The sequence below is a fragment of the Ascaphus truei genome, chromosome 10, assembly GCF_040206685.1.
Source record: "Ascaphus truei isolate aAscTru1 chromosome 10, aAscTru1.hap1, whole genome shotgun sequence".
In the NCBI taxonomy this organism is placed as follows: domain Eukaryota; kingdom Metazoa; phylum Chordata; class Amphibia; order Anura; family Ascaphidae; genus Ascaphus; species Ascaphus truei.
The window spans coordinates 22,269,544-22,283,280 of record NC_134492.1 but is presented as its reverse complement, the minus strand read 5'-3'; the positions used below and the strand labels follow the sequence as shown (position 1 = coordinate 22,283,280).

Below are 13,737 nucleotides of genomic sequence, written 5' to 3'. Positions count from 1 at the left end.
GGCTGTACTGATGGTGATTGTATCGGTGTGCTGATTTTGGAGGGTTTGGTGCTGATGTGGGGGTGCGGATGTGGGGGTGCGGATGTGGGTGTGCCGATGGGGGAGGTGCAAAGGTGCCGATGTGTGGGTGCTGATGGTGTTGATGGGGGCTGGGAATGGCGGGGAGCCGAGAATGCCAGTGTGCTGGGGGGGCATGGGATAGCGGTGTGCTGATGTGATTTTGCTGGGGATAGTGTGTGTGTGTATACGTGTGTGTGTATACACACGTGTGTGTGTATACACGTGTGTGTGTATACATGTTTGTGTGTGTGTATACATGTTTGTGTGTATACATTGTATGTGTGTGTGTGTGGGTATACATGTGTACGTGTGTGTGTGTGTGTACGTGTGTGTGTGTATACGTGTGTGTATACGCATGTGTGTGTATACACATGTGTGTATAGACGTGTATACACATGTGTGTGTAGACATTGTGTGTATGTATATATTGTGTGTGTGTGTATACATGTGTACGTGTGTGTATACACATGTGTGTATACACATGTGTATACACATGTGTGTATACATGTTTGTGTGTGTCTATACATGTTTGTGTGTATACATAGTATGTGTGTGTGTGTACATGTGTGTGTGTGTACATTTGTGTGTGTATACATTTGTGTGTGTGTATACATGTTTGTGTGTGTGTATACATGTTTGTGTGTGTGTATACGTGTGTGTATACATGTGTGTGTATACACGTGTGTGTGTGTGTGTATACATGTGTGTGTGTATACAGTATGTGTACATGTGCGTGTGTGTATGTCTCCATGTGTGTGTATACACATGTGTATATACACATGTGTATACACGTGTGTATACACGTGTGTATACATGTTTGTGTGTATACATAGTATGTGTGTGTGTGTGTGTATACATGTGTGTGTGTACATTTGTGTGTATACATGTTTGTGTGTGTATACACGTGTGTATGTGTGTGTGTGTGTGTGTGTGTGTGTGTATACATGTGTGTGTATACATGTGTGTGTATACATGTGTGTGTGTATACATTATGTGTATGTATACATGTGTGCGTGTGTGTATGTCTCCATGTGTGTGTGTATGTCTCCATGTGTGTGTGTGTACGTGTACATGTGTGTGAGTATACGTGTACATGTGTGTGTGTGTACGTGTCTACGTGTACATGTGTGTGTGTGTGTGTGTCTACGTGTACATGTGTGTGTGTGTGTGTGTGTACGTGTGTGTGTGTGTAAACGTGTGTGTCTGTGTGTATACGTGTGTGTCTGTGTGTATACGTGTGTGTCTGTGTGTATACGTGTGTGTCTGTGTGTATAGGTGTGTGTGTGTGTGTGTATAGGTGTGTGTCTGTGTGTATAGGTGTGTCTGTGTGTCTACGTGTGTCTGTGTGTCTACGTGTTTCTTTGTGTCTACGTGTGTCTGTGTGTCTACGTGTGCCTGTGTGTATACGTGTGTGTGTGTGTATACGTGTGTCTGTATAGGTGTGTGTGTGTGTGTGTGCGTGTGTGTCTGTCTACGTGTGTGTGTGTCTGTCTACATGTGTGTGTGTGTCTACATGTGTGTGTGTGTCTACATGTGTGTGTCTGTGGACGTGTGTGTGTGCCTACATGTGTGTGTGTGTGTGTGTGTGTGCCTACATGTGTGTGTGTGTGTGGTCTCTGTGTGTGTGTGTCTCTGTGTATGTGTATGTGTATGTGTATATATATATATATATATATATATATATATATATATATAGTGTGTGTGTGTGTGTATGGAGGGTTGAGGCTGGCAATGAAGGAATGGGGGGGGGTGGGGGGAGAGCTGCTTACCTTGCAGTCGGCAGCATGTTCCTCGAGGTGAGGCCTCCTGCAGGGCGGGAGCCCCCCCCGGCAGGGCGGGAGCCCCCCCCGGCAGGGCGGGAGCCCCCCCACTGCCCTCCGGCTCGAGGTGAGGCCTCCTGCAGGGCGGGAGCCCCCCCGCTGCCTCCGGCTCGAGGTGAGGCCTCCTGCAGGGCGGGAGCCCCCCCGCTGCCCTCCGGCTCGAGGTGAGGCCTCCTGCAGGGCGGGAGCCCCCCCGCTGGCCTCCGGCTCGAGGTGAGGCCTCCTGCAGGGCGGGAGCCCCCCCGCTGGCCTCCGGCTCGAGGTGAGGCCTCCTGCAGGGCGGGAGCCCCCCCCGCAGCCCCCCGGCTCGAGGTGAGGCCTCCTGCAGGGCGGGAGCCCCCCCCGCTGCCTCCGGCTCGAGGTGAGGCCTCCTGCAGGGCGGGAGCCCCCCCGCTGGCCACCGGCTCGAGGTGAAGCCTCCTGCAGGGCGGGAGCCCCCCCGCTGCCCTCCGGCTCGAGGTGAGGCCTCCTGCAGGGCGGGTGCCCCCCCGCTCGAGGTGAGGCCTCCTGCAGGGCGGGAGCCCCCCCGCTGCCCTCCGGCTCGAGGTGAGGCGGCGGTGCCGAGGAGCGTTGCAGGCGGCGCCGGGTAGGCTGGTCTTTGCTGTGAGGGGGGTGGGAGAGGTGAGCCGGTGCCGAGGAGCGTGCTGCGAGGCCCGTGGGTATGCTGCCTCACCCATCCGGCCGCTCCCACGTGGATGTGAGGCGGGAGGCAGCGTGTTGTGGCCGCTCCCCCGCGTGTGTCCCGGGCGCTCGCTCCGCTCCCTCGCTGACTGTAGCGGCGCCGGGGTGTGAGCTTGGGGGGGGGGGGTGTGTGAGCTTGGGGGGGGGTAAGCTTGGGGGGGGTGAGGTGTGTGTGAGCTTGGGGGGGTGGGAATGTGTGTGTGTGTGTGTGTGTGTGTGTGTGTGTGTGTGTGTGTGTGTGTGTGTTTTTTTTTTTTTTTTTTTTTGTGGACCTTTGGCCCGTCACTCCGCCTCAGGGGCGGGCCAAGGGGGTGGTGTGAGTGTGTGAGGCCAATGAGAGGTGTGCGGGGGCGGGCGGCCCAAGGGACCAATGAGATTGCCGCTAGGGACACCGGACATCCAGGCAGGCAAACATACAGTGCTTTCACTAATATAGTATAAGATGGAATGACTTCAATAGCAGCAATAACTGTTTATCGTTGGATTAACCAGATCTATTTTTAAGAGAAGCTTTCGAGACCCAAGCTCACATGGGTCGGACAGTGCGGATCTGCAGATGATTTGACCTTCGCTAGATTAGAACACCTTCCCCAACCTAATCCATATTAGAGGTACACAACTATTTAAGATGGGTATTTGCTGCCTGACACAGCACACACAATCCTTACAATTCATATGCCATCGATGTAAGTGCTGTCAAAGTACTGTAGGTCTGTAGCCGTATCCCAGGAAAGGACCCTTACTGTATTTTGGGGCTTTCAGACACTCTTAGGAGGTTGGGGGGGGCACAGGTTAAAAAAGAAAAGCATTGTATTACCAATATATAAGCAGTTTGCAGGTGTGGAGCACTGTAGCATCAAAATAAGGCTCTTTGCAGCAACTGCTCACTCACAGACCACATAAAAATGTGCCCCAAGGCTCCACACACAATAATAATTTTAGCTCGGTAAGCTGACCTGCCCGCAAAGACTTATTTTTAATCCACATCTTGCTGGCAGCTGCCTAAGCCGCTTCCCATATTTAGATATACAATACATAGATGTCTGCTTAGATATACACGGCTGATAATGTGGTCCTTACTTTTAAAAAGAAATGCAGAATGTATTGTGATTTTACAACAAGATTGAAAACACCTTATCTGTCAGCTGCAGAGGTGACACCATTAATCTGGACTTGAGGAGTCTCCTATTATTCTCCTGGGGCAATAAGGGCTACAAGGAAGCAGGTCACTGAGCAACGGTTGCTTGAAATTCTCCTTGAATTGCTCAATCCCGCAGTTTGTTTTTTACTTGTTTGATATCTTCCCTACAAATACAAGCTTTTCTTCTGCCGTGGCAATGGGGTAAATGAAAGATCACCCAATCCACGTCTGGGCGAAGCGTTACTGCCTGTGGCACGGGGGCTCGGGTAAAGGCAGATATATGAGGCTGACCCCTATTGATTGTGACAAAGGTTTATACCTGAAGCATTGCCCTGGGACATCATCCGTATACTCGGACGGCGGTCACATCATGTGATCGATATTGGAATTTTTCTTTAGTAGAACTGAATCAATTTGCATCTAAAGCGTGCATGCGTGATGGGTCCTTTTAATGAAGCTTGGTACATGTCAGCACACATTTGCACTTGGCAAAAAGAGTCTTGCAGGCTATAAGGGGCACGGCTGATTTTAAAGTGTCCTTCGCAACTCACAGCTGCTCAGTGCAGGTCATTCTGGCAGCAAAGGGTTAAGGTGCCCCTCGCTGCTCCACGGGAACATCTTCAGATATTTTCCAATGTGTGCAGCTATTTACTAGTGAAAAGATGTTGGTTGCTTATCCTTCATGGAGGAATTAATCTTTCTAGTTGAACTCAAGGCAGGCAATTCTAAGCAATAGAGCAACAGAAATAGTGTGTCCCCTTTTTGAGGGAAAAGAATAGAAACCAGCATGCTCAGTGCCTTGTAGCTATCATACAATAGGAAGCTGAATAACTAACCCAATGTATTCATTGCCTGTTCAGCAAACCATGGCCTATTTCTCCCAACAATGGAACACCATGACTTGGAAAGCGATATAAGTTGGAATAAATTGAACAGCCATTCAGTTTTTCCTCCTTCACCTCCCCCCCCCCCCCCTTCCCCCTTCCCCCTTCTTCATCCTGCAAGTTTTGGGCCACTTGGCATTAACCAAAATATGTCTTGGAAGACCCTTTTCAACCAAGAGCTTTTCACACTGCAATTGTGATGCAAGTTTAACGTGTGATCGAAGTTTATAAAGTTGGGGGTTCATACGTTCCCCTCATGCCAGGCACCTGTTACGGCCTTTCTGATAATGACCAGACCTATCGCTGGTAACAACACAGGCTTCTTCAGCAACAATGGGGTTAGGAGAGCGGTCTGATGAGGTATTACCTACCTATGGTACAAGGACTTACTTTCTATGGAGTGAAGAAAGCTGTGTTGCAGAGCACCAAACAGAACAGTGCTCTCATGGTTAACATGACCTGGTCTTTGACATATTTGGAAGAAGTATAATCAAGTTAATTTACTGCAAGGCAAATTCATTACCTAAAGGGGGCCCCATGTTAAATACAGCACTGACCTTTACCGGCTGATTACACAAAGACGACACAATTAGATTAGTCCAAGACAAAAGGTCAGGCGCATTCACACTGTGACCATTTTACACTACCTTGGAACAGAAATCTCACAGAGGCCCGTAGGGAGATTGGGGGCCGGATTCGGAAGCGTTACCCCCCCTCTCCCTCTCTCCCTACGCTTGTCCTTTTCTCCCTCCACTAGTTGAAGGTTCTACTGAAGCAGCAGAGCATGGTATCACAGCACGGCCCTCCTGCAGTGGCTTCTCCATTTGCTGCCAGGCCCGTGGCCCTATGTCCACACTGGTCTTTGGAACAGATTCCAATGTCAGTATGCAAATGCACTATAACAATGACATAGGATAGGGAAACATTCCCATTAATTAACTGGTCACACACACGCACAGCAAATAAAGGATGACAAAATCCAGATCCCTGTATCCTTTCAATTGCAGCCTCCTCTGAGCAAGGGGTTCCTTGCAGTTTGTGGGAGAATTAGTTGCTATTTAACTCTTTTTACAGTATGTGCTGCCTTTCTTTTCCTGTTGTACTGCAAATACAGAATAAGATGGCACGTTATCCATTTATAAACCAGGTGGGCTCTCAGTGTTGGGACTATGCAACCCCCATGCGCAGGTTCTGGAGAAATCCTATTCTATTCCTCCAAGATGATGGCCATATATACAATGTTTTACTGTTGTAGGTGATTTCTCTCCAGATGGGGGGGATGGATTTGATAAGGGTTCCAGTGATAGGACAGAGGCAGCCCTGCTCCTGGAGGACTATCTCTGGTTCAGTTAAATGCAGAAAGAATGGGAACTATTTTCTAGATTATGCCTAACCGTGTCATTGAGCAATGTCAAAGTCTTCTCCTGGCTCTCTTTCTACCTCTCTTCGTTCCTTTTAGCGTATCTATTGCTAACTCCTCTTCCTCTGTTGGTGTACCACGTGGCTCGGTTCTGGGGCCTCACCTCTTTTCTCTTCATACACTTGACCTTATTCATTAATTTGGCAAAAAGTATCACTTGCATGTAGATGACACAACTGGATCTATCTACACTGAAGCTCACATCTGCAGTACAATCACAGGTCTCCAACCATCTCTGAGCAATCTCATCAAACTCAGTATGTCAAAGACTGAGCTGTTTATAATCCCACCTAAATTGTGTGTGTGTGTGTTGCACCAACCATGTGCACTTTGCTATAAAACAAAAGCAATGCAGTGAATATAATATTATAGACGGGATACGTGAATCAAGACCTAAATGCAACCCTGGATGAAAGGAGTCCCTGTCCTGAAGAGCTTACAATCTAATCGGCATGGGAGGAGCCTATGAGAAATAGTAGGGATAAACTTGAGGGCATTGGTTATTGTGTGTAAAAATATACTGTAGTTTATATCGCCTATACATACCATATACATGGCATGTATAGAAAGAGTACAAGCAGGAACGGCTCCGCACTCACAGGACTTGATGCAAAACCAAAAAAATTCTGTCCCCTTGATGAAGGTCCTCAAGGGCAGGATTGCCCAACTCCAGTCAAGACCTCCATGCCCCCACCCCAACAGGTGAGGTTTTCCGAATACCCCGGCTTCAGCACAGATGGCTCAATCTGTGGCTCAATCAGTGGCTCAGTCGAAGACTGAGCCACTGATAGAGCCACCTGTGCTGAAGCCGGGGTATTCGGAAAACCTCACCTGTTGGGGCATGAGGGTCTTGAGGACTGGAGTTGGGCAATCCTGCTGAAGGGGACCTTCATCTAGGGGACCGGTACGTTGACACTGTATTAATAAATATCCCTCTATGCATCGAGTTGTGCGGAGCCGTTCCTGTCTGTATCCTGATGTTTATGTCCTGGTACCCAGGCACTTTACCCAATCTACTAGTGTCCGCCACTTCCATGCAACTGATGCTATATACAGGAGAGAGCTTGGTACGGCATTCCAAACATTCGTAGATCAGAGGTGCCAGGGTCTGCAGAATCCTAATACAGTCTGGTAAAGGAGCACATGGAGAATGTTTAGGGAAGATGAGGGTTGGGGTTCCCTTATTAGTTTAGGTCTGCTATCTCTGGCTTAATCCCAATTTGGAGAGAGTCCTGTTAATTAATCACACCATTCAGCAGAGAAGAGGTTAAGTAATGTGGGGTAATATAGATGCACTGTCCTTATTGCCACAACTTCAGATCAGCTGAAATTCCCCTGAGCCTAAGTGACCCCGTGAGGGAGACTTAAGGTCTTTTTTTTTTTCCGAGACGAAGCCCAACTTGGAGCAAATTAGTTCCATGCTGAAGTTCGGCCAGCTACTCTAGATTAGAACGGCTTTTGATTTCCTAAACTCATACTCCAGTCATCCGTCCCTAATGAGTCGGCTGTCCCAGAATGCCTCACACCGCAGGCCTTTGTTCCCGCTCTCAGAAGTCAGCCCACTAATGGGCAAAAGAAAAAGACCTACAGTCTATGAAGTCTGGGCCTCAGAGTCAGAATTAGACGACTTTTAAGCTTTCTTCGTCTGCACTCCCGCTGACTCCTTGTTTTCTCAGCTGATTTGAAAGCTAGAAGTTACATTGTTAAGATCAAACAGAAATCTTTCCTTCCAGATGGAGTTAGAATGTATGAATAAAAAAAGTGTGTGTGTGTGTCTCCAATATATTGAAAGTGTCATTTATAAACTTGACTTTAATGTCCACAAAATTGGTACTGTGTCATTTTCCTAGCTGTGGGACGGCACACCTAGCTGTACGTAAAATGTCCGGGATGATGAGTACCTGCCCTAAAGAGCTGACAGTCTAATTTTGGTGTACAGGAGACAGGGTGGGCAGGGTCACAGTAGCTGCCACTGGAATGTGAGCTGGAATCACTCCCGTGTCCGTAGTCCAAATACATTATTCATTTTTCGCCAATGGACAGGTCTGGTGACGCATGGGTAAATACAGCGGCAGTGTTTGGTTGGATTCAAGGGGTTAACCAGGCATTTTAATGTTTTATCCTCAGGCTCTCGGGGAAGTCAGACAACGAGGCGATGGATTTGATCAATTTAATTAGTTGATATATTTGAAAAATGAATCCCTTTTTTAATTTTTTTTTTATTATGCCTTTATGAATATTAGCAAACACAAGTATGAACAGAGATCTCATTCCTTTGGTTTAGTCTCTTAATGAGCTGAGGGAAATGAAGAATGGTTATTTATAATTGTATACAGTACATAATTAAAGACAGTCATCCATTACAGTCTGTTTTATGCCCATGCCTGTTAGGAACCTCTCCCCCGTGCATGTTAGGAACCTCTCCCCCTCTCCTCTCCCCCTCTCCTCTCCCCCTCTCCTCTCCCCCTCTCCTCTCGTTATTTGAAAGCATTTCTGCTTTGTTTTGGAATTTGATCATCTTAAAGGTGCAGTCTCACCTAACGACATTATACAGGACGTTCAAGCGGAAGCCAGAAGCCATGAAACACGTTCTGTACCCTTTTTAGCATCATCTTATACAAATCTGACTTGTGAGCACATTCACATCACAGAAAGGTCTGCAGCCCTGCTTTTCTCCATCATCACTTAGCATACAATGCTTCAACTGCAGCCAGGGATTCTGGGAAATGACATGCAAATGAGCACACAGTGTCACCGTTTTAGCATCATATTACAATTTAACTTATCAAAATTGGACCCAAAAGACTCACAAAAACAAGCAACCATTGTATTATGTGAAATTCATTATTTAATTAGGGGCTAATTCATTACAAAGGGTAATTCAATGCTGCGTTGATGGGAAAGTGAACATGTATTTGTTTGCCCACGTTAAAGACTTGTTTGGATGGGCTGAGAGAATAGAAAGAAAAGTAAGGGGGGATTTGTAAAGTATCCTGACCATTATAAACAAGACTGTACCATTAACCCATTTACTGCTGGGTAAACCCACTAACCCATGTACCCATTTACTGCTGTACCATTAACCCATTTAGTGCACAGCAACGCCTTGCAGTGATTCCTGCAGAAAAAGATTTAAGTAGCTTAAACAAAGCAAGTTTAACATTCCCCCTCCGGAGAAACGACCCGTTCTTGCCAGCTTCCCTGTGACAGGAGTTGCAAGGAACATGCTGGGCTTTTATGAGACGGATGTTCTGAGAAACAGAACGTCCCATTGCCCGTAATTGCTTCCATATCAAGAAACATGTTCATTTTCTGGGCAAAAACTAGCACAGTTTAGAGACTGAGTTGTGAGAGAATCTGGGCTGTAAAATGTGACGAGAGAGAGAGAACGTTTAGTGGACAGTACGGTAGGCTTCCACTTGGCATGGCAGACTTTTTAAAACCACTTTTAAAGTGGAGCAGGTACTTAACGGCACCCGCAGATAATTATTAGTGTTTGTTTGACGTGTCTCATGCCCGCTCTCCTAGAACGCTTCAGGTAATTTAATGTAGCTAATTTTTTATAATCCACGTATCTCACTCCACTAGTGCACCCAGAATCCTTCTTCCACAACTAATGAAGTTTTCAAGGCGACCCATTCAGATGCAAATGATGTGCAAATGATCTCAATACATTATGGAAATGAGCCCCGTGTGACCCGACACAAGGCTTGTAATGATACATAGCTCGTCAGTGAAGCACTTTTCAGATCTGGGTATACAAAGTGCTATAAATAAGTGCCACGGTATTATGACCGCACCACACACTTGGTAACCCCCTCATTGTCATGGAGGACGGCAGTAGTGTAGATAGGAGGTCTTCATCTGCAAGGCTTTTAAGCAGGGGTGGCCAACTCCAGTCCTCAAGGGCCACCAACAGGCCAGGTATTAAAGATATCCCTGCTTCAGCACAGGTTGCTCCGTCAAAATGACCGAGCCACTGATTCAGCTACCTGTGCTGAAGCAGGGATATCCTGAATAATTGGCCTGTTGGTGGCCCTTGAGGACTGGAGTTGACCACCCCTGCTTAAAAAGCTGGTTTGGGCATTCCGCGTGAAACAAATGCGGGGACAGTCATTCAATACTAAAAATACCTGTGCACAAGTATTGAATCTTGCAATGCTTTATTGTGTTGTCTGCAGCTGGGACTCTCACATGGAACGTAAAATCAGGGCTATGGAAGCAGATAAATGCAAAGATTCATTCAAACTTCTGCCATAAATAAGAGCTCAAATGAACGGTTAATTTGACCTTTTCCGGAAGGGGCAGATTAAATAAGATGTAACATGTTTGTGGTTTTTTTGTCTGTGTTGCGTTTTGAGCCAGTGACTGTAAAATATGACCGGTGTTGCTGTTGCGTGCCTATTTACCGCTGCATGCCGGAAATGTGCGTCTCCTGTGCCTCTGGTCCCTTTGTATATTAACATTGTCTGTCTTCTATTTTTGGTGTGCAGCGAAAGCGCAGGGAATCCGCCTCCAGCTCCTCGTCCGTGAAGAAGATGAAGAAGCCTTGAGGTGCTCCAGCAAAACAGAAACGGACAGAGGGGGCCAGTGAGAAACATTGGATCAGCTCCATGGACCATCCAACTATTGGGCTCAAACCAAAAAGGCCAAAGGGTGTTTGTGACATTACAGATATATATATATATATATATATTGGTTTGTTTGGCGTCTGTGTTAAGGAGGGAAAACACAATGAAACAGAAAAAACAAACTTTCCTTTAATGGCTATTCTGCCTCTGTGACCTGTGAGATGGACTCCAAAAATTTGGTTAAAAGACCTTTCCACCCATTCTTGTTCTATAAGACTGTGTGTAAACATTACACGTCAGAACTGTTGAGAAAGTATTGATGAAACAATGTTAAAATATGTTGAAATTGTGACAAAACTGTCTGAAAGGAGAAATTTTCCACCTGAAGTAATTGTTCGTGGTTAATGGTTCTATAGGTGTCTCTTAAGTGCTGCTACTGAACGGGAAACTATTAATATTCCTTAATATTCTATGCAGGAACACCGGTAAAGCAAAGAAAAAGATTGTGTTTGCTGGCTATGGTTTCTTCACATAATGGAAATGGTTTGAATTATTTTTATGCACCACAAATGACCACTCCTATCCGTTACCAAAACAGTACAGCCCCCCGCCTGCTTTAAACAGGGGTGACCTACTCCAGTCCTCAAGGGTCATTATGACTGAGCCACTGATTGAGCTATCTGTGCTGAAGCAAGGATATTCTGAAAACCTGGCCTGGAGTTGGCCACATTTGGGCTTAAAAGCTTTTGAGGTAACATTCACGCCTTCCATAGGGTCTTCCTGTCTCCAATCCATTGAATATTTTCTCAACAGTTATGTGCCACTGCTGTTTTCATTGAGAAATCTTCATGAGTATCACAGATCCTGAGCCCAAATCCAACCGTTACCCCCACATCATGTCTTTTGTGTATTCACACACCCAACATTTTACATTTGACTCTTTATGATATAAGGCGGTTGCTTACTGTTGACGCAACCATATTAAATGGGACTCGTATAATACTCATGGCACTGAACAGCAGGCATGTTGAATTCACTACCACCTATTATACAAAACAAATTGCAGGTTGAAAGTGGCGTCCATGTGGGCAACTTGTATTGGAGTTGCAAAGAAAGGAAAGTACTTGGCTATGTAATGTCTTCTGTACCAGCTGTCTTGGTTGTTTCATAATAATAATAATGGTAAGAGCAGGGTTTTAAATGTACTGAAAGTACAGTAAATATTGAATATTCAATGAATACAGATTTAGTTTGAGACTTGAATACGAGGAACGAATGTTGCCGCAGTTCACTAGTGTGCCCTGAGTAACATATAAAGTCGTTACTGCGCCAGTTATCAGCTGGTAGCAAGCGCAATTGGGCGTGCTATCTCGCCGTTTGTTTGACGCACTCAGACTTGCGCATGTGCCGGGTAAAATGTAAACGTGCAAATGTCTCGTTTGCGGTTTTCTCTTGAATGTCGCTTTTTTTTGCGAACGTTCACGTTGTTGGGGAATTCACTAAAATAGTATTGCAACATTATTGCCAAATGTTGCGACTTTTGCCTGAATTTCACGAAAAAGACAGAGGTTCCCGTGATGCCATTTGCTTCTGTGTTGGGTGAGGTAGCAAGCAGGAGGGAAAGCGGGTGGGAGAGAAATTACATGTAGTTTCGTTATAGTTAGTAATAAATTATAATATGGTTTTATAGCTTAGTTCTATTTAATCAAGGTTTATATCGTTTTGTTTTTCTATAGTTGTACTGTATAATGTAGTTTTTGTTGGTGAAGTTATTTATTATTTATAGTTTAGTGCATCATTTTATAGTTTACAGGGTTTTTTGTATATGTTCTACAGTTTTTAAGTTTTACCCTTTGGTTTTTTTTTAATTTTCTCTGTTATTTATATTTTATATACTTTTGAGATGGAAAGGAGGGGAGGAGAACAGTATAAGAACAGTTGGCAGGGGACGAGGTGAGTCGCCTGTGGCAGAGGGCTCTCCCGCTCCCTGCTTTAGAATGGTGTAGGACTGGGAGGTATGATCGATCGTAACACCGTGTCAGCAGCGTTAGGGGAAAGAGTGGTGGAGCAGAAGACTTTCCCCTAAACTCACTCAGCATCTCCAGTTTTGTAGTGATGTTCGCCCATGAGGAAGTGGATCAGGCACTGGTTTTCCCTTCACCATTCTTAGAGACGGTATCGGTGACACGCGCAGGCAGAAGAGTTGGCAGGGGCTGTGTGATGCGGTTGCAGTGTACACTACAGTAGAAGAGCTTGAGACTGCTGGTCATGTTGTAGCTGCCACTTCTTTCCTGCCGGTTGAGGGGGTAGTTCAGAAGGCGGAACAAGGTCAGGCCAGTAAGTGGGTAGTGGTCATGACTTACACAATGATGTTGGGAGATGGGAAAAAACATACGCAGAAGGGAAAATAGGCAGCCCTCCTCGGTCAACATAATCATGGGTGTGATCCTATTTTGGTTCACCGCCCCAGGGAACTGTGCAGGGTTCAGCAGTTGCCCATTGTAATGTGTAGGGGAAAGGAAGGGGCCCACCATGGTACCACTGCCCTGCAAAGCAGGAATGCATGAGAACGGCAGTGCACTGCCAAGGAAGCAGTGGTCCCAGCGCTATTCTTATACATTTAAAGGCTGGCTTATTCGGAAGCACTGGTTTTCTACATCACTGCCCTGCAAAGCAGCCTGCATCACCGGGAGATTTGGTTATGCCACCAACAGGGCTCTTGCTTTAGCCTGACCAGTATCTGTTAATGAACATCGGCCTTTTCACACTGCTACTAGACCGTTTGGTTCTATGATGGACCAAGCTTGTTCAGATCATTCTGATTCCAGCTGAGGCCACAGTTCTTTTGTTTCCACCCAGTAACTTAGAAGAGCTGGGGTGCACAAACTTTTCAGTCTGCGTCCCCCTGCCTGCTGCTCTCCCCCCCCCCCCCCTCGGCTCTGGCAGCAAATGTCTTCACGTTACCATGGTGACGCATTGCCCGCAGCCAAGGGAAGTTACAGAGGCCTCGTGCTATCCCCCGGCATTTAATTTAAATGCCTTGGGGAACAGTGCAGGGCGTCTGTAACTGCACCCCTGACTTAGAGGGTCAGAATTGGTAATGAGAGATGTTTTGCCACGCATAGATACCTCCACCTTGTTAGCTGCCCTTGCTCCCACT

At 46.4% G+C, this 13,737-nt stretch overlaps 1 protein-coding gene across 4 annotated transcripts in view; it reads left to right on the top strand.

Moving 5' to 3' along the window:
• Positions 1 to 11,080, top strand: part of DMAP1 (DNA methyltransferase 1 associated protein 1) — a 42,399-nt gene extending 31,319 nt beyond the window's left edge. For all 4 annotated transcript variants that reach the window (XM_075616204.1, XM_075616202.1, XM_075616205.1 and 1 more), the window contains exon 12: positions 10,500 to 11,080. In XM_075616204.1, coding sequence (XP_075472319.1) covers positions 10,500 to 10,559 — 60 coding nt within the window. In that variant the 3' untranslated portion in view covers positions 10,560 to 11,080. The remainder of the gene's footprint in view (positions 1 to 10,499) is intronic.
• Positions 11,081 to 13,737: the final 2,657 nt, after the last annotated feature.